Here is a 21,707-nt window from a genome sequence, read left to right on the forward strand (position 1 = left end):
GTAGGTTTTAGCTCTAACCCTAATCTAGCGCACCTGATCCTAATCAATAGCTGGTTGATAAACTGAATCAGGTTAGTTCCAACTGGGGTTAAATCCTACAGGAGGGTAGCTCTCCAGGAACAGGGTTGGAGAGGCCCGGCCTAGTTATTTAACGGAGAACATGCATGGGCACATTTGATCTTGCACACCCAACACAAAAAAAGAGATGATGTAAGCAACTGAACTTGAAGAATAATTATCCTATGAGAGTTTGTGAATAGTGCGACAGAGGTGCTTTAATACAATCGATTACACACAAAACATTAAACAGAAAGACAACCATTCAAAATAATCTGCAGGACTAAAAAATCTGATCATGCCAAAGTTGTCCGTCTGACCGACCGCCCGCTCCCAGCATGAAAGAAATGCTACCGAATGGCAATGCTCTCTGTAGGGACCCGCAGGTCCCGTGGGATTCAACGCTCTACAGTACAGCAGGGAACAGAACAGTAGAGTTCAGTTCAGTCAAGTGGAGTATAGCTCAGTAAAGTACATTAAAGTTCAGTACATTAGTGTACACAACTCTAGTGTACTCTTGTGTGCTGTACTGAATTCTACTCCACTATTCTTCCTTACTGTACAGTACTAAACTAAACTTTTCTTGAATGTACTGTACTATACCACACTGTGCACTACTGTACTGTACTGTCCAAACTTGTGAAACATAGACATCTATGATTGGTTTAGATTTGGTCAGGTCCAAATTTGAACCAATCACGGACTTCTAGGTTTGGGGCAAATTTATTTTAATTTATTTATTTCACCTTTATTTAACCAGGTAGGCAAGTTGAGAACAAGTTCTCATTTACAATTGCGACCTGGCCAAGATAAAGCAAAGCAGTTCGACAGATACAACGACACAGAGTTACACATGGAGTAAAACAAACATACAGTCAATAATACAGTATAAACAAGTCTATATACAATGTGAGCAAATGAGGTGAGGTGGCAAAGTAAATACAATATAGCAAGTGGAATGGTAGTTTTGCAATGGAAGAATGTGCAAAGTAGAAATAAAAATAATGGGGTGCAAAGGAGCAAAATAAATAAATAAATTAAATACAGTTTGGGAAAGAGGTAGTTGTTTGGACTAAATTATAGGTGGGCTATGTACAGGTGCAGTAATCTGTGAGCTGCTCTGACAGTTGGTGCTTAAAGCTAGTGAGGGAGATAAGTGTTTCCAGTTTCAGAGATTTTTGTAGTTCGTTCCTGTCATTGGCAGCAGAGAACTGGAAGGAGAGGCGGCCAAAGAAAGAGTTGGTTTTGGGGGTGACTAGAGAGATATACCTGCTGGAGCGTGTGCTACAGGTGGGAGATGCTATGGTGACCAGCGAGCTGAGATAAGGGGGGACTTTACCTAGCAGGGTCTTGTAGATGACATGGAGCCAGTGGGTTTGGCGACGAGTATGAAGCGAGGGCCAGCCAACGAGAGCGTACAGGTCGCAATGGTGGGTAGTATATGGGGCTTTGGTGACAAAATGGATTGCACTGTGATAGACTGCATCCAATTGATCAACCGTGCGTAAATGTCTTCTGGCGTACGTGAAGATTCTAGGATTTTCGTGTGCCACAAATTGGGATTTATCAAACTGTCATATGCAACATACACACATGTTTTCATTGATAAATCAGAACCATATTATATTTGCGCTTTTGTGAACGAGCGTTTACAACCCCCCCTGAAAAATACACCCCCCCTGAATAATGCACCTTTTATGGTAAGGAAAACGCCCTCATTTGCTGTATGATTTGGAAATGTTTGAACTAGGCCATGTTACTTTCTAAAATAAAGCACAATGGCAAATTTGATTACATTTCTGTAGAGGTGTGGCCAGAATGTTTTACAGTCACCTTTCCCAAACACACTGGCCACGCATTTTGCACGATTGATTGTTATTCAAACAATTTAAAAGTAAATGCTACGGCCCACACTATGCAAAATAACATTTTGTTTGTCAATAGATGATTGTGTTTCCATCTTCTGCCTTGATATAGGCTATGATGTCACACTCGTATCTCACATCAATACTGTAGCCGGCCCATACTGTCCCATAATGTACTTGTTGCTGTTGAAGAAGGGGTCAGAGTGCATTGCCTGCAAGGCCCTGGCTGCTGATTGGTCAGTTCATTGGAGCCAGATCCTTTTAACTCCTGGGATCTTTATAGCTCAGTGGCTGGTATGCTGGGGTGGGGGAGGGGTATTTGAGTGAGCTGGAGCCTCTCAGCCAGCCTGTTCGTCAGCTTTTTTAACATGATTAAAGAGTGCAAGATATTTTGTGAATCTGTCTTACAATTATGTTTTATTTGTAGGGGTTGAAAAAACAGTCTATATCAAAGAATGTCATTTTGGCCATAAAAATACTGTCTTAAGTTACAGGAATGAAAAGATTTTATACAATTTGATAGAGATTTTTGACACCTAAAGAACACTTGGGCCTTGTTACAGTTAAACATTTATACAGACAGATTGTTATGAGATATCTGCTCCCTTTTCTGTGCACATGTTGACAAGATGTTGGGGAATCACTGAAGTGGAATATTGACCCACTGAGCTTGCCTTATGACTCAAACTGAATTTTTCCACTGCTCTATGTTCGCTACATACTTCAATTTGAGACTACCATCGTTGAAGTCATTTGTGGTGATGTCAAAAGGAGGGGTATTGTACAAAACAAAGTAATCAGGGATTGGAGCATCTCTAACCAGAGTATCAAAGCCAATGACAAATTTTCAAAATGCTGCTTTATCCAAGTGTGTTCTTGCTCTGGCCCAACCCATTGGTTTCTGGGACCAATCAGGATGGTTAGAATGTTTTTGTGTTCTAGAAATCGTCGGGGAGGTACTCAGATCCAGACTCATTGCGGAGAAGAAACTAATGTCCATGGGTGTGGCAAGGAGTTTGGGTAGCCAGGCAACCACTGAGCATTTCTGAATAGTCTTTTCATGTACAGCTCAATAAAGAAACAAGGCATTTTGTTATATTTCAATGTAATATTGGGATGTAAACTCAAACACATTTAAATTTGTATTTGACATGGTATATGTGTCTTCAATTGAAGCCCATACTGTGTGAGATGTATACTTTTGAAAAGGTAAAGATTTGTTTAAGACTACCAAACACTGTGAACCTGTCTAAGCCCTCCGCAGAAACACGATAGTCCTATAAAAGGTGTTTAGTTCAGGGATAGTTCAGTCAAAATGTATATTTGGGTCTAATTATCTTGACATTGAGTTGTGTCTGAAGGCCCATGGTGAATCTACAATCATCTATTTATTACTTCTGCCACAGCCTGCATGGCCAAATGTCATGAATGTAAACAGCCAAACCAATGTTAACAATGCTGCACTGCAAGCTGAAAATTCCCCCCCAAAAAATATTGTTGTGGATTTGTCACCATGGGCTTTCAGTTCAGACAACTCAAGGTAAATCTACCCAAATATAGATTTTGACTGAACTAGGCCTCTCTCTTTAACCTTTTGATTTTTGAAAAATATTTATCTTCAATATAAATAAAAAAAGTTAGCTTCCAAAGGATTCCAAAACCATAGATCGCAAGCAAGGGGTATCAACATTTAGATAGAGCATTTGGGCAGCATCAGACCATTTCCCACACCCGGCATATAAGTAGCCTACATGGAATGACCCAATGCAATGCAACTGGAGTCATGATAAGGGCAAGATTGATGATATTGAGGTGTGTGAATTGGGTAGGCTCAATCCTATCCTGAATTATAGTTAATCCCTCAACCAAAACTATGTATCAAAATAAATACTTAAATATGCTCAACATGTTCTACAACAAATAAAATAAAAGGTTGTCTAATAGTTGTTGGACTATTTACAAAACCAATATCTAAACGCAGTGACAAATAGGTGTCATGGCCATTGGGGGGCACAAGCCCCCGCAGAGTTGTCATGTGTAAAAAAATATATTATATATAAAGGATAATAACATTTGTCTGTAATACTACTAGCCATAGTTTTTATCAAGTTGGCTTTAGCTAGCCCAGATAACTTCATAACTAGCTACCAAGAAGCCATTTCAGGCTATCAATCAAGTTAAGAGTAGGTAGCTTGGCTGACTATTTTAGCTGGCATGTGTAAGGGACATCACGCTTGCTTGCTTAGCGAGTACCACTTCGGACCATACCTGGAGCGAGCTCAGATCCTCTGCCTTGCTAGCTAGCACAAGTAACCACTCTCCTGAAGAGTCTTACCAGTCAACGCCACATGAAAAGATAGCTGAAGCCTGAAGTGGGGACCCTTCAGGCTGAGGAGTAAGTTTCACACATTCCCATCAGCTACACATGCCTGTGCGGCAAGGTTGGTAGACTTCAGAAATGCAAGCAATAACTAAATGTACTGAATAAGACTTACATTCCTTACCCAGATGTTTGTCCCTAAATAGCAGGAAAAAGCAGTTCCTCCTCATGGACTTTGTGCCCTCTCAGATTTTGGGGGTACATGACGCCCCTGGGAGACAATACTTGAAAAATGGAATAAGTGAATTGTACTTAAAAAAAAAAAAATGTTAATGTGTTAAACATTTTCATATTTCGGATGTGTACATGGGTGCGCATGTCCAAGTTATTTTGGAGTCGACAGACAATAGGCTACGAGAACACTTGGAATACGTCGTCGACGATGTCTAACTGAAAACATACATGTAGAACTCATTTTAAAATGTCTTACCGTTTTCCAACAGGCTCTTCTTTCGTATCCATATTCAAATCGTAAACGTTAAATCTAACACTTCAGGTTTTATTCTATACTGACTGTTCTGTTCTACTCGAGAAAGCTCTAACCACAACGCCTCGTACCGCCTGCCTTCCGCCTTTGCAGACATTATAGCCAATGAGAGGGCAGATTCCCAAATGAACAACAGGGCTGCGTTCAGTGCGAAAAAAAACGTACGGCAACGTTCAATTAAAGGGAAATGGTGCTGTTCTAAACGACCATTTGAAAAACTGAGAGGGTTTGGGGTTAGAGAACGCTCCGCTTTCCTTTAAATACGTACCTTATTGCTTCAAGCAACGGAGCAAACGTACCTCAAAGTCTGTTTAAGAACGTTTTGAGCTAACGTACCGTTCGGTACAAACGGTCACGCAACGTAGCAAACGTTCAATCGACCTGAAGGCACCCCAAGCACAATTTTGATCTATTGGGCTCGTTTGATATTGTAAGGCTGAAGCAACCGACTGTAGAATAAATTCGAGTGAAGTCGGGTGAGGTGCATTTGCGACAGCCTAAGTCGGACACTGATGTGGTTTTCCAGCAGCAAGGCTCAGATCAGCATGGCAGGGTTAATGAAAGTTTGTCTTTATAATGTCGAAATGAATATGCCTCCAACCCCCATATCACACACTCACAAACTTATATCAAATGTGTGCACATTGTACATTAAATTAGTGACGGTCTCAAATATCACATTAAGTTGTATATGTCTACTGTGTACATGAACGGCAGCTAAATTGGTTCCTGTTTCAGTCACGTTCGTGTAGGTCAGACAAAAACATCCTAATGATTGGTTGAACTTGGTAAAGAGCAACTGCAGAAACTAACAGTTGACTGGAGTCAAAACGTCATGAAATCGGATCACATGATTTATGTAACGTGCATGCAGTCGACATGTAGTTTCAAGTCAGGCAATGTGTGTCCCCATAATGCAACAGACATTGGAAGCCGGCGACTGACAAAAGTGATCAGTTTGAGTACGCCCATGATCCTTCCTATGGATGCGATTCGCGAAATAAATGTCAAAGTGTGTTGCGTTATAGGAAGAAAACAAATCTGACTTGCATCTACATGTACACTACGTGAACTTTGCAAAAACATGTGATCAAAGGTCATGCATTTTTTTTATGCAGTCACCTTCAAGTCACTGCAGTTGCTTGTCACCGACTGCACCATGCAGTTAGCCTACCAAGTGGGAGGCACTATTCATTGTGTTTTTTTTGTTTGACCCACGCAAATGGGACCAAAGACCTGACTGAAACAGGGACCACCTTTACCACGACTCATATGTAGGCTATACAGTGGATATGTACAATTTAATGTGATATTTCGAGGCTCTCAGTCTCACCAATTGATAGTAAAATGTACACATATATATGTACAGTTTGTGAGTGTGTGATATGGGCGTTGGATATTGTCACGAGAATTTTCAATCCCAATGATAATAACTGACAATCAATAGCTCTGACCAATCCCCTAGACCTGTAAAACCATGGGTTTAATAATAATTAGTCAGACTCATTTTATGAAAAAAGATAGTACAGTTTATTCACGAGAACGTTCTGAAGTCCATTATATATACAAAGACATTCATTTTTATAGCTGTGCACATACTTCCACACAAACAGTAGATATCCTACGCACATACATACAAGTTGAAATCTTAAACTACGCCTTGCTCAGACAGTCTGTGTTTTTCCAATTATACAGATACATTGTTTAATCTGCAACATGTTTCATAATTTTCTGCAAGCCTAACAGTGTCTCCCCTCCACGGGTGGAGACAGAATGTCCTGTAAGGAACACAGTAGTCCAGCGTGTCTGTTGATAGCTCCTCGTATCATTTGTTTCACACTTGCACCCTGCTTACATACTAAAAAGGAACAAAAGGTCCTTGTTCTAATTCTGACTAAAACTACACACATCATCAGATTATAGTTTTATGGTTCTAATAAATTTCATACAATTATATGGTTTCAGGGTGGAATATTCTAATCATTACCTTTTTAAGCATATAATTCCCTTATCAGATATATGTTTATTTCGACATTACAAATAACCTTTATAGACAATGGCAACATTGTCATGCTGCTAGGAGCCTTGCTGTAGGGAAAAGGCTATAGGACACTCCTGACCTGCAAACCGATATTTCATTTCAGAATTTGTAAAAATGAGGTTAGGGTCTAAGTTCCAACCTGGCCCTAATTTGAAAGCTTTTGGAAGCGCGATCCAAGTGGGAAGATAAACACACTAGTACAGCCTTTCTTAAAGTATCTATCGGTCGCGACGTGTCAGAGTATAATGATTTAATTCATTACTGGAACTGATTTGGCCAGGTTCAACTGCGTTCTCTTTTCAATGCACTCTCTGCCAGCAGCCGTGTCTCTGCTCAATTCCGCAGCTGCGCGAGTGGGAGGGAGATGCCGGTGTGCTTTCGCGGTTCGTCGGATATTTTTTTCTGCAGTTTTATTGAAAATCACTCCGCGACCCACATGCTGTGTTCACGGGTGTGGGTGGGTTCAGACACTCAAAAAATGAGGGGTTCATCTGGAGTTCTAATTCCATAACGTTAGCTAGCTACTTTAGTTCAGAATAATTCATGAAAACGTTAGAAATCCGGGGTTGACCATTGTATGACCTACAGTAGCTAGTAGTAACGTTATGTCCTAACTAGGCAGAACTAGGTTTGTATTATTTACTGAACGACATTCTGCCCCATATATTTTATATATCTTTTCATAAAGCCAACATGGCTTTACTGTCATGAATTTAAGTTTCCAATCTAGAGATGTTCTCACTTTTGTGAGAATGAACTAGTTAGCTTCGTTGACGTTAGTTAACTAACTACTGTAATTAAGGATGGTGAAGTGTCACGACGAACTGAATTTGGCTTCATTGTTAATTTGTTACTATTTCATGGAAGATTCGTTATCCATAAAATGAAATGGCCAGAGAACAAACCCATTTTCACATTTAAGATAATTTCAAAATAATATTTCAATTCTATCAGTAACTGTAAAAACAAAAAAGAAATAGGCACCATAAAAGTATTTAACTAATTGAAAATTAATATTGATATGTAATACCTTTGTCTGTTAGGTTTATGTACTCTTGTTTGTATATTTCAGTTTTTTGTATTTGTGTGTTCATAAAAATAAAAAATAAATCATTTTTTAAAAACGAACTGAATCTGGCAATGGAGGGCTTCCTATATAGCCTGCTGGAGCATGAAATGCAATGAACTCACAAGGGGGCATAACATTACATGTACAATACTATCCCATTTTGGAAACGTTACATGTATGCTCCCTTGTGGAGGAAAATTAATAGCTTAGATGGTAGTTATACATGGGATTCAAATGCATAATGTTATTAATACAGTGACTAAACTACCTCTTGTAGTGCATGCCCTTCAGAATCCAAACACAGTATTGCCATGCAGCAAAGTGTTGCCTATAATCTTTCAAGTCTGCCTGATAAAATATTGAATAAAAGATAGCTTGAAATGTGATATTAGGCTTGTATGGCAGTACTTTTACTGTATGGCTAGTGCTTTCTCCAATATGTTATTCTATTTTGCATTGAATTGTACGTCAATGCCATTTATCTCTCAATATTTATTTAATACAAATGCTTGTAAGACTATTCTTTGACACATTTTCCCTACCTTTGAAATTGTTATAGGACAGAACATGGACACAATGCAATTGCGATCAAGGAGAAGGTAAGGATTTTATAGGACAGCTGCATTTTGAAGTGTGAATTTAACCTACATAACAGTCAATACAAACTGAAATCGATTCAAATGGTACACCAAAGTGTCATTGGTGAGTTGGTTTTGGTCATTTCATGGGTATTCCTGGTAGGGACATGTGGTATCTTTGCTTAGACTAACTGGACTCCGGCATGAAACCTGATTCTGTTGTTTGTTTTCAGAAATGCCGAAGTATCTGGATGGTCAGTGGAGGATGTCTGCCAGTGGCTTCAGCAAAATCAGTTGGCGGACTTACACCTCTCCTTTCCAAAGTTTTACATTTAAATACATCAATTGCATGCAAGGTCCAACCAAAACCTGATTTCCGCTTTTAACGCAACTACCGTGTAGCTCTTGTTATGGGGGTGTTTTAACTGCCTTACTCAAGGACAGAAGAACAGATTTTTTCACCTTGTCGGCTGGACAATTCGAATGCTTTAAATCCTAGGCTACCTGCCAGTCAAAATGACTGCTTTGTATAACTGCCTAATATGGAACACGCATTTTTTTTTGCTCATAAAACAGATTTGCCACATTGGTCTGTATCACCAGAGTGAATACTGGAGCAATACTGCTGTAAAGAAATGGGAATGGTTAGACTGAGTGAGATACATCTGAGTGGTGAAGAACAGGACAGAGGCAGTTTTCAATACATACAATACCTGACCTTTTGAAGAAGGTGGCACAAAATGAAGATGTTTGGGCAAGCTTAAATAAAGAAGAAGAACATGCCAATGATAAAATCTTGAGTGATTTCACAGATGAGGGATTTTTCAAGAGCAATCCCTTGCTCAAGCAAAAACAAACAATGTGACTTCATTTTTATATAGATGAATTTGAGGTTGTCAATCCACTTGGATCAATAAAAGGAAAACAATATTTCAGCTGTGTACAGTTGAAGTCGGAAGATTACATACATCTTAGTTTTCCACAATTCCTGACATTTAATCCTAGTAAAAATTCCCTGTCTTAGGTCAGTTACAATCACCAATTTATTTTAAGAATGTGAAATATCAGAATAATAGTTGAGAGAATGATTTATTTCAGCTTTTATTTATTTCATCACATTCTCAGTGGGTCCGAAGTTTACATACACTTAGTATTTGGTAGCATTGCTTTTAAATTGTTTAACTTGAGTCAAACGTTACAGGTAGCCAACCACAAGCTTCCCACAATAAATTGGGTGAATTTTGGCCCATTCCTCTTGACAGAGCTGGTGTAACTGAGTCAGGTTTGTAGGCCTCCTTGCTCGCATGCTCTTTTTAAGTTCTGCCCACACATTTTCTATGTGATTGAGGTCAGGGCTTTGTAATGGCCACTCCAATACCTTGACTTTGTTGTCCTTAAGCCATAACTTTGGAAGTATGCTTGGAGTCATTGTCCATTTGGAAGACCCATATGCGACCAAGCTTTAACTTCCTGACTGATGTCTTGAGATGTTGCTTCAATATATCCACATAATTTTCCTACCTCATGATGCCATCTATTTTGTGAAGTGCACCAGTCCCTCCTGCAGCAAAACACCCCCACAACATGATGCTGCCACCCCTGTGCTTCACGGTTGGGATGGTGTTATTCGGCTTGCAAGCTCCCCCCTTTTTCCTCCTAACATAACGATGGTCATTATGGCCAAACAGTTCTATTTTTGTTTCATCAGACCAGAGGACATTCCTCCAAAAAGTACGATCTTTGTCACCATGTGCAGTTGTAAACCGTAGTCTGGCTTTTTTATGGTGGTTTTAGAGCAGTGGCTTCTTTCTTGCTGAACAGCCTTTCAGGTTATGTCGATATAGGACTCGTTTTACTGTTTATAGATACTTTTGTACCGGTTTCCTCCAGCATTTTCACAAGGTTCTTTGCTGTTGTTCTGGGATTGATTTGCACTTTTCGTACCAAAGTATGTTTGTTTCTAGGAGACAGAACTTGTCTCCTTCCTGAGCGGTATGACGGCTGCGTGGTCCCATGGTTTTAATACTTGCGTACTATTGTTTGTACAGATGAATGTGGTACTTCAGGCGTCTGGAAATTGCTCCCAAGGATGAACCAGACTTGTGAAGGTCTACAATTTTTTTATGAGGTCTAGGCTGATATCTTTTAATTTTCCCATGATGTCAAGCAAAGAGGCACTGAGTTTGACGGTAGGCCTTGAAATACATCCACAGGTTCACCTCAAATTGACTCAAATGATGTCAATTAGCCTATCAGAAGCTTCTAAAGCCATGGCATCATTTTCTGAAAATTTCCGAGCTGTTTAAATGCACAGTCAACTTCTGACCCACTGGAATTGTGATACAGTGAATTATAAGTGAAATAATCTGTCTGTAAACAATTGTTGGAAAATTACTTGTGTCATGCACAAAGTAGATGTCCTAACTGACTTGCCAAAACTATAGTTTGTTAACAAGAAATTTGTGGAGTGGTTGTAAAATTAGTTTTAATGACTCCAACCTAAGTGTTTCAAAGAGAGCCTTAATGAGTTTCCTGCACTGCTTCACTGCAGCATTGTGAGTTAGCTCACACATTTGCTATTTATTAAGTATGTGAATTAAGTTAAACCTCCAGAAATACAATGTGTAAAAATTATGTTTTCAGATCTTCTCAGAAATTAAGCAAGAACATGGAAATAGGCAAAATGATAATTCAAGGACTCCGCAAGGCTAGTGGCAAAATGATAGCAGAGGTAGAGAGGCGAGGCAGGGGTGAGGACATCATCCTGCTATTTCGACAGTCCCTGAAGGACAATACAGAAGAGGCACACAGGTATTTGCTGTTATTCCTTCCCTTTCTGTAATGTAGCGTATACATAGTACATTAAAAATGTGTGTTTTGTTATATAATTAGCAAGTGTAGTAAGACCATTGCTTTACTTTACTAGGACTCGACACCATAGCAGCAATCCTGCTCTTGCCCTACCTCTTTCTTCATAAACATAAGTGTGCATGCTTATATGAAACTACAGCTGAACATTTATGTTCTTTGTTAATTGTATGTGTATGAATCTTTTCTTACTTTTGTTGACAAAGGCGGAAATCCATTTCACCATAAGAGTGGCCTTTGATGGGGAGAACATGCATTCCATGGGACTTGGGGACTTTTTTTTCAGTTACATTTCCTAAAATGTCAGAAAAACACTTATGTTTTAAGTTACTGTGTTCTGGGGATAAGAGAGTTGGGGTGAAGTTACCAGGGCAGTCATGAAGATGGCAAACTTCCTAACATAACTAAGAAGTTGTTGGGCAAGTGATTTTTGGACACACACACTAAAGCAAAAAAAATTACAATCTGTACTTGGTGTCAAGTCCACAAAAAGTTTAAGAAACCCTGCACTTTTACACTACAGAGTACATGTAATATCTGCAGAAGTATAATGTAATTACTAGGTGTTACACTTCATTTTAACTAGCTAAATCATGTGTATCTTGAGGGGTACATCATTGTTATTCAATACTCCAGAAAATATGAGGGCAGAGGAAAGTATGCATTTCAGCTTTTTCTCTGTGAGAATCTCTGAGACCAAAGTAGTTAAGGATTTAGTTAAGGTTAGAGTTAAGTGTCAGTTTTAGATTTCGGTTAGTCATGTTGCAGGTCAGTATCCTTATAGTATCTCTCTTGCTGTAGGTAACCCGTGCCCCTCACCGACTTCACTCGTCGACTTTCGTCTACAATCGGTTGCGTTAAAGCCTTACTTACACCCGATGTGTTTATTGATCACTCTTTGGAAGTCATCCTCAAGAGTTTCGTCAGCAACACGTGACCACGTAGGGCCCTGCGAGTTGGCAGGGGTGAGGGGCTGGTTCCGGATTCACAATACAAAAACACCCTAATGATTGGTTGACAAATAGTGCCTCCCTCTTGCCAGGCGATGGCTGCATGATCATTTGTCAATTTATTGTGCCGTGGAATCTACGTGAAAAATATACTGGATTTGAAAAAAGTAATCAACTGTTGTTTTGGGGGTTACATTTCAGTCACATGATGATGTCATCATGGTAACCAATTTTCAATATAGACACATTTTGTATAACATATGTTGAATTTGTATCTTTGAAACAATGTCAGATCTCCAATGTAATATCCACAATAAGAAAAAAAAACTACAGGCTGGGCAGCACCTACTATAGTTATTTCTTCAGTCGCCCATGCAGGGTTTTAACCAAGCTTTGGTATTTGTCATTGACTATTACCATTACCAATGTGCTATCGTGAGAATGATTGTTGAGAAATCTCCACTTAATAGATTCACTGTTGCTATCGAAGTCATTCCAAAGGGTAGGATCAACAGAGCAAATGAAATGTAACCATCCTTTATCAATTATGTATAATCAATGATACTATTTATACCTATATAGCATTTGGAAAGTAATCAAAAGCTATTGTTTAAATTCAGCCCAGGATTCAACTAAAAATAGACGATACATATAAGCCTAGAGTTTCAAGCTTTGGTTGAATCTCAACCAAAAATAAAAGTTAAATAATATAATTAAATCAAATCAAACTGTATTTAAATGCATTTTAAGTTTGAAATGATTTAGTCCTATTCATCAACTTAGATTTTTGGTTGAAATGGAGACGTGAATCCAACGTATAATTAAAGCCAGACTCAGTGGCACAGATGTCGCTATCCAAGCAGAAGATTCATCTTCTTCAAATGTTTATATTTGGTTTCGTTGACAACCAAACACAAGTTAATAACTTTTGAGATAATGTAAATAGCCTATTAACTTGTCGACAAGTTTAAAAAGTATATGTTGGATACAAGTCTCCATCTCAACCAAAAATAAAAGTTAAAGAATAGGAATAAGCCAATGCCTCAGATGGAACTCTCCTTTAAATGTTGACTTGTTTTGTCAACCAAACACAATTCAATATGACTTTTGTAAGACAGTAAATTGCCTAATGTTAAGGCTTTCTTACAAACAAATAAAACTTTATTTATTCAAACTTAAAATAAGGAACCCATCCATGGACACATTGAGGTTACTGTAACAATACATTTATTTGATTTAAATCATAGAAAGCGTGCATGTTCAGGGTCGCAGGTCTGTGGAAATCTTCACAATTGCTATAATAATCTGCACAGAATCTCAAACGGCATTGATCACTAGCACCATGTACTTTAATGTCATCTCAACTAATTGCAATCCAGGTCATTTGGTTGTGCTATTAGATCAAGAACAGTGATTAAACAGTCAGTTGTACTTAAATAAACATTTTAGACATTGACTTTCCATTAGTTGTGCTTTTATATGGTTGAAAGCAGAGTGATAACACATTGGGAATTCAACAAACGTTTTGCTGTCTTTTTGAGTGGGTGAAAATAGGTTGGAATATGATCGATCAACGTTTCTACCAAATATTACCAAATTCAGTGTTGTGTGTTCTTTAAGTTATTACCCAATTCTCCACATTGAAATGTGTGCCCAGTGCGAATGTTTTCATCTGATTAGGCCACTTCAGAAGTCTCCTGTAGGCTACTTGCACACGTTCGCCCACTCCAATATAATTCCAGCTTTCAAACTGATGAATGGAAAGAGATATCCGCTACAAAACACCTAAAGGTTTAATAACATTCAGATATTGTCAAGCCAAGCCTTCGATACTTGGTAGAAGGTAGGGAAGGATGTATTTTGTCTTTGTCGAGATTGACATACAGTAGTCTATTTGATTGTGGTGTTGTAAACGCAAACCACGCAAACAATGATTTTGAAGCTCCCAAAGTCGGTAATCGGTATGCAGGACTATACTTTGCATATAGATTGTTTGGTGCACTGACGCAGAAACCTGTTGGTGAAAAATGTGTTCGTTATAGCCCAGTGAAATAAAACTCAGTGCCGTCTACACTTACAAGAAAACTCAAACATATGTTACAGTATTGCTCTTTCTTTAAATGTAATATTTCCCTACCAGATACCATTCTCTGGCATGTTTTTAACTCAAAATTTGTCATGAAAACCAGTCTCTCATGCAAGATTTAACAAATACATTGAGTAGCTGGCCAGCACAAGTAACATGTTCTGGGTGCCAGACATGATGAAAATCACAACAGGGTTTCAATGTTCAAGAAACATAAATCTTCACATTTATCGAAGTCATGGAAAATAAAACTTTAAACTTTGGTAACAAGTGAATAGATCTTGGATGACAAGATAAACCTCTTTTGTGATAATTAACCTGGAGTATTTATAACAACAAACTGAATTAGATTCAGATATTCCTATTGCAAATCAATAAGATGGAGATCGCCTGAGAATAACAGGTAGCATTTGGGTTTAGAATTTTATTAACAGATCTCCATATACAAACTTGATACTGTGATATCATTTGCCACTAACTTCATCACCTCAGGCATATGTATAATGCACACTGAATTAAACATGCTATGGTTTGCTGTAAACAGTCAAAAAGAGAAACTAATGGAATGGATTTTATTCCGTTGGCATAAAATGGTTAGTTCCCATTGTCTTGCGGTATTGAACAAAGCATTCAGTCAGTTGGTAGTCTTCAGTGTACATTAAATGATTTGAGTCTTGGTTTTAGTGTCACCTTTTGCTATTTGACAACTGTTATTAGGACGTACACTAATAAGATGGTAGGCCCTTGAACTTGCCAGAGTAAACATTTCTGTTACCAAGTGTTCTTATCTGGCCAGATCTTAAAAACATAGTCACTTTTCTCCACACATTTTTTGTTGTTGGTCCACCAGCATTTCTAGTCTGGTGTTATCACACTAGTAGGTTGGACTCATTTGTTGTCGCATGCCTTTCAGCACACCTAACCTCAAAACCCACACAAAATCATTTCTAGGTAAAACAATGGTTTGATGAAAGGCCCACAGTTTAGTAGAATATCATGGATATCACGTACAGAGAATCCACAAATAATACAGTCCAGTTAGAATCAGTAGCTTGAAATAACTTGAAATAAATTAACATAACACAAAAGAGAAATCACAACAAGACAAACTGCCTCTAGTTTCCTTCTGTGGGCTAAAATTATGACTGTCAAATGTGCAAAATCTTGCAAGAGGCATTGCAGGTGTGAGTGGAATGGAGCCTATTGGAAGCTACACTGATTGAAAGCATACTTGTGTACAGTGTGTCACTCTGTGCTGTCATGTTAGGAACAAGAATACCTGGGAGCAGACAGTCTCAGCTGAAGAGTGCAGTAGCAGCCATAGGAAGATTGCTCTCTGTACTGCACGAGGGTCAAGTCTTTGATGCCGAAGACCCTAAATGCGTCCATCTTTATTGACAAACCAAACCAGTTTGCTTCAAGGGACACGACAAATCAGGGACCTCTATCACACAAAAACACTACATCTTCAGGTCCCTAACTGCAGACATTCAATGTTAACTGTGTCGCTATGTACAATATAGGATCTACATATAGTAATATTATTATTATTTTTTCACTCGCTTGAGTCATTATTTCAATACTCTTTATCCTCTGAATTTATAGAGCATTTGTATAATTATTTACAATATAAATTACTTCAGTCTTGTGATAAGGTAAAATAAATAAATAAAATGACTGACTTTTGTAGTGTTAGCAGGGTGGAGAGGAGTCTGCCTTCTCTATGCTTCTGGGAAAAGAGGGACGGTCCACATTTTGCTTTGTAGTCTTTCTAAAGAGAAGTGGTGAGAGGCAAGGGGGCACATCAGGGGTGCAATACTGTGATGATTGGGTGCAGATGCTGGCTCCTCTTCAGCCATGATGGGGGTTTGGTGGGGGAGGAGGGAGTGCAAAGTTCCACTTCCAGCTATACTACCGTGCCACTGGGAGAGTTCCCGTTCTGTGCTGTCAAGTTCTGGAGGAGGGGACAGGCAGCGTCAGGGAGGGGAAAGAGAGAAAGAAAGGAAGAAAGTTTAGACTCATGGCAAGTAATCCATAAATACTCAAGAGCAGAAGTCCTTTCAAATAACTTGGAGTGTAAACTACTACACTAAAAGCTGATAGGACAGCCTACAGAGCATTATTCATTGATAGATGTTTCGCTGCCATAACGTTACGCACGCTGGGCGCAGGACTCACCACTTTACCAGGCCGTGCCCAGGTGCAGATGAGGCCCTCCTGGCACGCGGTGATGATGCAATCGTCCATGAACACCAGCACGGTCAGTCTCTCGTGGGCGATCTTCTTACACACCAGGGGCTCCAGCAGGGGCACCTCGTGCATCCGCGGACACAGGGTGGTGCCTAGGACCTTGGCGGCGTCCAGGCGACTGCTGCGTGGCGCTACGTTGATCTTGTCATTGCTCTTGCTGATGTTTCCCAGGCTATGGTAGCGCTTGTGCTCCTTCTCCCCGCCCACCCCGCCCCCTCCAGACTTGTCAGACTTCCGCTCCTGCAGAGAGAGCGTGGCGAAGCGGCCGATACTGAAGGGGGTGGCGTTGCCCCCTCCGCTCCCTCCCCCGCCCTCTGTTGTGCTCTGGCCCTTAGAGACATTGGCCACGGCGGGGTGCGGGAGGGAGTTGGAGCGCGACAGGGAGCGGGGGAGTGGCAGGGGCATGGTGGGGGGCTGGTGGGGGTTAGTGGTGGGGTGGTGGTGGCCCTCTACCCCGCCTACGACCCCCTCCACTCCCTCCGCCTGTAGTGTTGTTGATGGTGCCGCTGACAGAGGAGGGGATGGTGGGACCGAAGGTGTTGGTGAGGGCACGGGACAAAGGCAGCCGTGGGTACAGCACGTCATCCGTCAGGTCCCACAGGCAGAACTGGGTGTCCTGGCCCACCGAGCCAAAGCGGTAGGTGACGGAGGGCGAGCCGCCCTTGGAGCTGTGGCGGGAGAGGCGTGACAGCGTGCTGCTGGTGCGCACGCGGCCAAAGTGCAGCGGCCCCTGCTGTAGGTCCTCCTCGCTGCCACTCAACTCCATGGGCTCCTCGTCCCCCAGGCTGGTGGTGAAGGGGTCAAAGGCCACCACATTCACCCAGGACTTATGGCCGTGTCCCCGGGCCACCACACGGCTCTCCGTAAACGACCACACCGTCACCAGGTCGTCCTCGCCGCCCGTGGCCAGGTATTTGCCATCAGGGCTCCAGGAGACGCACAGCAGGCCGCCGAAGTAGCTCTTCATCACGCCCTGCAGCTCCATGGAGTCAAAGTGGAAGACACGCAGGCAGCCGTCCTGGCCCACGCATGCCACATGCACGCCGTCCGGCGAGAAGGCAAACTCATTAAGGCCTCCGTTTCCTACGGCCCAGCGCAGCAGCGGGTTTCGGGGCGTCTTTGTCTTGCAGGCGTAGACGGCAAAGCCTTCGCCCTGGCGGAGCAGGGAGTACTGTGGGGCGGCGGTGCCACACGGGTGCTCCACGTTGTAGAGGTAGAGGTGACCACTGGCGTATGAGGCCAGGAACAGATTCTCTGACTTGGGCAGCCATTTCAGACAGGTTACCTTGGACTTGTCTATCATCCTCTGAAAGGTGACATGGGGTGTGAGGATAATAAGATTTTTATATTAGCAACACGGGAACATGAGACACGCTTATATGCTATTTTCAGCGACAATGGTAGGAGATGTATGAAGAGAATGGCAACTGTCACAACAACTAACTAATATCTGAACTGTTAGTGGTTCTATTGTCCTCCTAAAGTGCTTTTAGTCCAGGACTAGGTTTAATATGTGTCTGAAAAACCAGACCTACAGTGCACTCAGTATTTGGACAGTGAAGCTTTAAGCTCTACACTCCAAAAGTTGGATTTGATATGAAAATGTTGGTATATCTGTTGGTATATCTGAGCTCTGTGACAGAGGTAGAACAGCAGAGGGAGTGGATTTAGATCCAGTGCTCATGAGGAGGTTCATTGACTTAGAGGAGAAACCAAGCAAAGAAAAGTACACTTGATCATTATCACACTCCAGATTCTGAATTTAATTAAAGGCCCACTGCAGCCAAAAATCTGTTTTTCATGTGTTTAATATCATATTGTACAACAGCTGATGAAATATTTAATCAATGTAAAAAATCCTGATAGTTGCTGGTTGAAAATACAACCTACAGACCTTCTAATCAGCAGGTTTGCATGTGCGGTAGTTTCAGTTTTCCATGGTGAAATCGGCATTCACTAAATTGGTTAGTAGGCCAATAACAGAGAGTTCCAAACCTCTCTGTCAATAGCTACTGGTTTTCAAATGTACCCTCTCCACTCAGTCCCCTCCCAGACAGTCCTAGCAAAATTCTTGCTTGAGAATTTGTTGTTGTTTCTACCCATTTAAATGGAAATCTATTACAGTAAGATACTTAATTGTTACTCAGAATTTATTTTATATTTATATAAAAATGGCTACATTGGACCTTTAAGAACATTATTCTCCAAAAAGGCAGGCAATACTTCAAAAGAGCTTAAAAAAGTATTTTCAGTGTTCCAAATATTCCTATGAAATAAAGCAAATGGCAACACAGACATAGGCTATAGCTCAACTCCCCCCCCAACACAGACATAGGCTATAGCTCAACTCCCCCAACACAGACATAGGCTATAGCTCAACTCCCCCAACACAGACATAGGCTATAGCTCAACTCCCCCCCAACACAGACATAGGCTATAGCTCAACTTCCCCCAACACAGACATAGGCTATAGCTCAACTCCCCCCCCACAGACATAGGCTATAGCTCAACTCCCCAACACAGACATAGGCTATAGCTCAACTCCCCCAACACAGACATAGGCTATAGCTCAACCCCCCCCCAACACAGACATAGGCTATAGCTCAACCCCCCCCCCAACACAGACATAGGCTATAGCTCAACCCCCCCCAACACAGACATAGGCTATAGCTCAACTCCCCCCAACACAGACATAGGCTATAGCTCAACTCCCCCAACAGACATAGGCTATAGCTCAACTCCCCCCCAACACAGACATAGGCTATAGCTCAACTCCCCCCAACACAGACATAGGCTATAGCTCAACTCCCCCAACACAGACATAGGCTATAGCTCAACTCAACACAGACATAGGCTATAGCTCAACTCCCCCCAACACAGACATAGGCTATAGCTCAACTCCCCCAACACAGACATAGGCTATAGCTCAACCCCCCCAACACAGACATAGGCTATAGCTCAACCCCCCCCCCAACACAGACATAGGCTATAGCTCAACTCCCCCTCCCAACACAGACATAGGCTATAGCTCAACTCCCCCAACACAGACATAGGCTATAGCTCAACTCCCCCAACACAGACATAGGCTATAGCTCAACCCCCCCCAACACAGACATAGGCTATAGCTCAACTCCCCCAACACAGACATAGGCTATAGCTCAACTCCCCCAACACAGACATAGGCTATAGCTCAACCCCCCCAACACAGACATAGGCTATAGCTCAACCCCCCCCCCAACACAGACATAGGCTATAGCTAGGCTATAGCTCAACCCCCCAACACAGACAAGAAGACAGAGACAGGCGGACGAACAGACAAACCCACAACGCACCCACCTCCTCATTGAAGAGCTTGCTTGTCTCCTTCTTAATGGGGTCCAGGTATTGAACCTGGCCTGCTGAAAAGCCCACAATGAGGGCCACACTGTCTGCTGTGGCAGAGTACTGGTTGAAGTCATGGCAGGTGGGCTGGGTGCCCTTGTAGATACGCTTGTCTATGGGTTTACTGAGGTCCACAGCCTACACAGAGGGGAAGAGAGATAGGAGCAAGCAGCTTTTAGAAAGAACACGTGACAGTAAAGGTAATTCAAAAGAGCCTTTGCAAAAATGTTTCCCTGTTTATGTTCTATTTCAGTGATTGTCCCCTTTGTGGAAGTTCAATTTGGTGCATGTTAAAAATACATTTGAATATGGCAGAATAGAGGAAATACGTGTTTTATATTGAGATTCTTCCCCATTCAGACATTTTTGGAATTCAAAACCACGATTGAGTGGTGTAAAACCGGATGCAAACATTTTCTGTCACAAAAATGACACGCTACTTGTAACATCACTGCAGCTACATTCTTGAAACTCTATTTCTGAAATGTTGCAACATTGTTGCATTCCAGCCATACGGTCTACACGCCTTTACTTGCATGCAACATTTCCCGTGGTCTACTGATGCTTAGCAAGACAATAATGAATGCACGATGATTCGATTGCCTCAAACGAACGTGGCTAACATTAGCTAATAATCAATCTCAGTCGTCAATGAATTGCAAGCTCCGTTATTCAACTTACTTTCTTTATATTTGTGTAGGTGTAGAAATAAAGCTCTCTTCCGATGTTAAAACACACTCTCTCGGATTCTTCGCTCGGGTCCTCCGGCTGAAGCTTCACCATGGAGACCCTGACAGGAGGGAGGAATCCCGCCGGAGAGGAGTTGGCTGCTGCATTGCTGGAGGCAGCTCCGGGCCCCTGCACCACACCTACACCACCACCGGGTATCGAACCCGGTCCACCCCCGGGGCCCACCGTGGTACCTGCGGACAGACCCCGAGGTAGTCCGCCTCGTTGTTGTGAATCCGAGAGGGTCAGTAGTTTGTAAAAACCCTCTCTAGTCCTGAACTGGGATTTAATCTCATTGATATCCTTCAGAGCGCCTCCATCACCGGCCATTTTTAGAAGCCTACAAACAAAGCCACACAGGAAACTGAAATTTTGACCTGGAAATAATACTCGAAACTACAATGAAAATGGGAGCGACTGGCATAGTTAGTGAGCCTGTAGATCCAATAAATGAATGGGTCATCAAGCACATTTCTTTTAAAGACTACTATTCAGTGAGCAAGCTGAGAGACCCTCTTCAAATGTCAGAAATCATTGGTCATGGTAGCCTAGTTATTACAGCCAACGAAGCACGGGTAGCGCGCACCCCCTCGAATAGTGCGAGTGGTGCTGCCATACATCTGTAATGAGGAGCTGCAGCTAGGCTACTGATGTTTAGAATGAGGTGATTTAAAGTTTTGTTATTCATCCCTCTGGCTGACCATCATGAACTAGCAAATCATATTCGACTTGTGTTAAAACCACATCAGTTTGCAGCAACCTCCTGATATGATTGAAACAGCCCTCCTTTCCTGTTATCAGGACAATTCACTAATTGAAGGCTTCAGTGCAAGTCTGTGCAGACCTCAGAGAAGTGGGAGCTCCATTCAGAATAGTGTCTATGGGCAATTCAACTTTGTCACTCCAAAAGCACTTTCATGCACTGTGAAATTAGTTGGCCACTTGTTGACATTCCAGTGTTATGAA

The 21,707-nt window shown here is 41.5% G+C and overlaps 1 protein-coding gene, 1 long non-coding RNA gene and 1 pseudogene across 2 annotated transcripts in view; 1 reads left to right on the plus strand and 2 right to left on the minus strand.

Annotated features, from left to right (window-relative positions):
* LOC115136932 (hypoxia-inducible factor 1-alpha-like) overlaps nucleotides 1-4,886 on the minus strand; it is a 26,016-nt gene extending 21,130 nt beyond the window's left edge. The window contains exon 1 of the mRNA XM_029672854.2: nucleotides 4,733-4,886. Within this exon, the coding sequence (XP_029528714.1) occupies nucleotides 4,733-4,764 (32 nt within the window). The 5' untranslated portion in view covers nucleotides 4,765-4,886. The remainder of the gene's footprint in view (nucleotides 1-4,732) is intronic.
* LOC115136933 (uncharacterized) lies at nucleotides 4,150-10,104 on the plus strand. The gene is made up of 3 exons (XR_003864733.2): nucleotides 4,150-4,317; nucleotides 8,459-8,498; nucleotides 8,711-10,104. It is a non-coding gene; the product is annotated as an uncharacterized LOC115136933 (long non-coding RNA).
* Nucleotides 10,105-14,785: 4,681 nt separating this feature from the next.
* LOC115136935 (WD repeat-containing protein 20-like) lies at nucleotides 14,786-21,644 on the minus strand (annotated as a pseudogene).
* Between the last annotated feature and the right edge of the window lie 63 nt (nucleotides 21,645-21,707).

The sequence above is a fragment of the Oncorhynchus nerka genome, linkage group LG11, assembly GCF_034236695.1.
Source record: "Oncorhynchus nerka isolate Pitt River linkage group LG11, Oner_Uvic_2.0, whole genome shotgun sequence".
In the NCBI taxonomy this organism is placed as follows: domain Eukaryota; kingdom Metazoa; phylum Chordata; class Actinopteri; order Salmoniformes; family Salmonidae; genus Oncorhynchus; species Oncorhynchus nerka.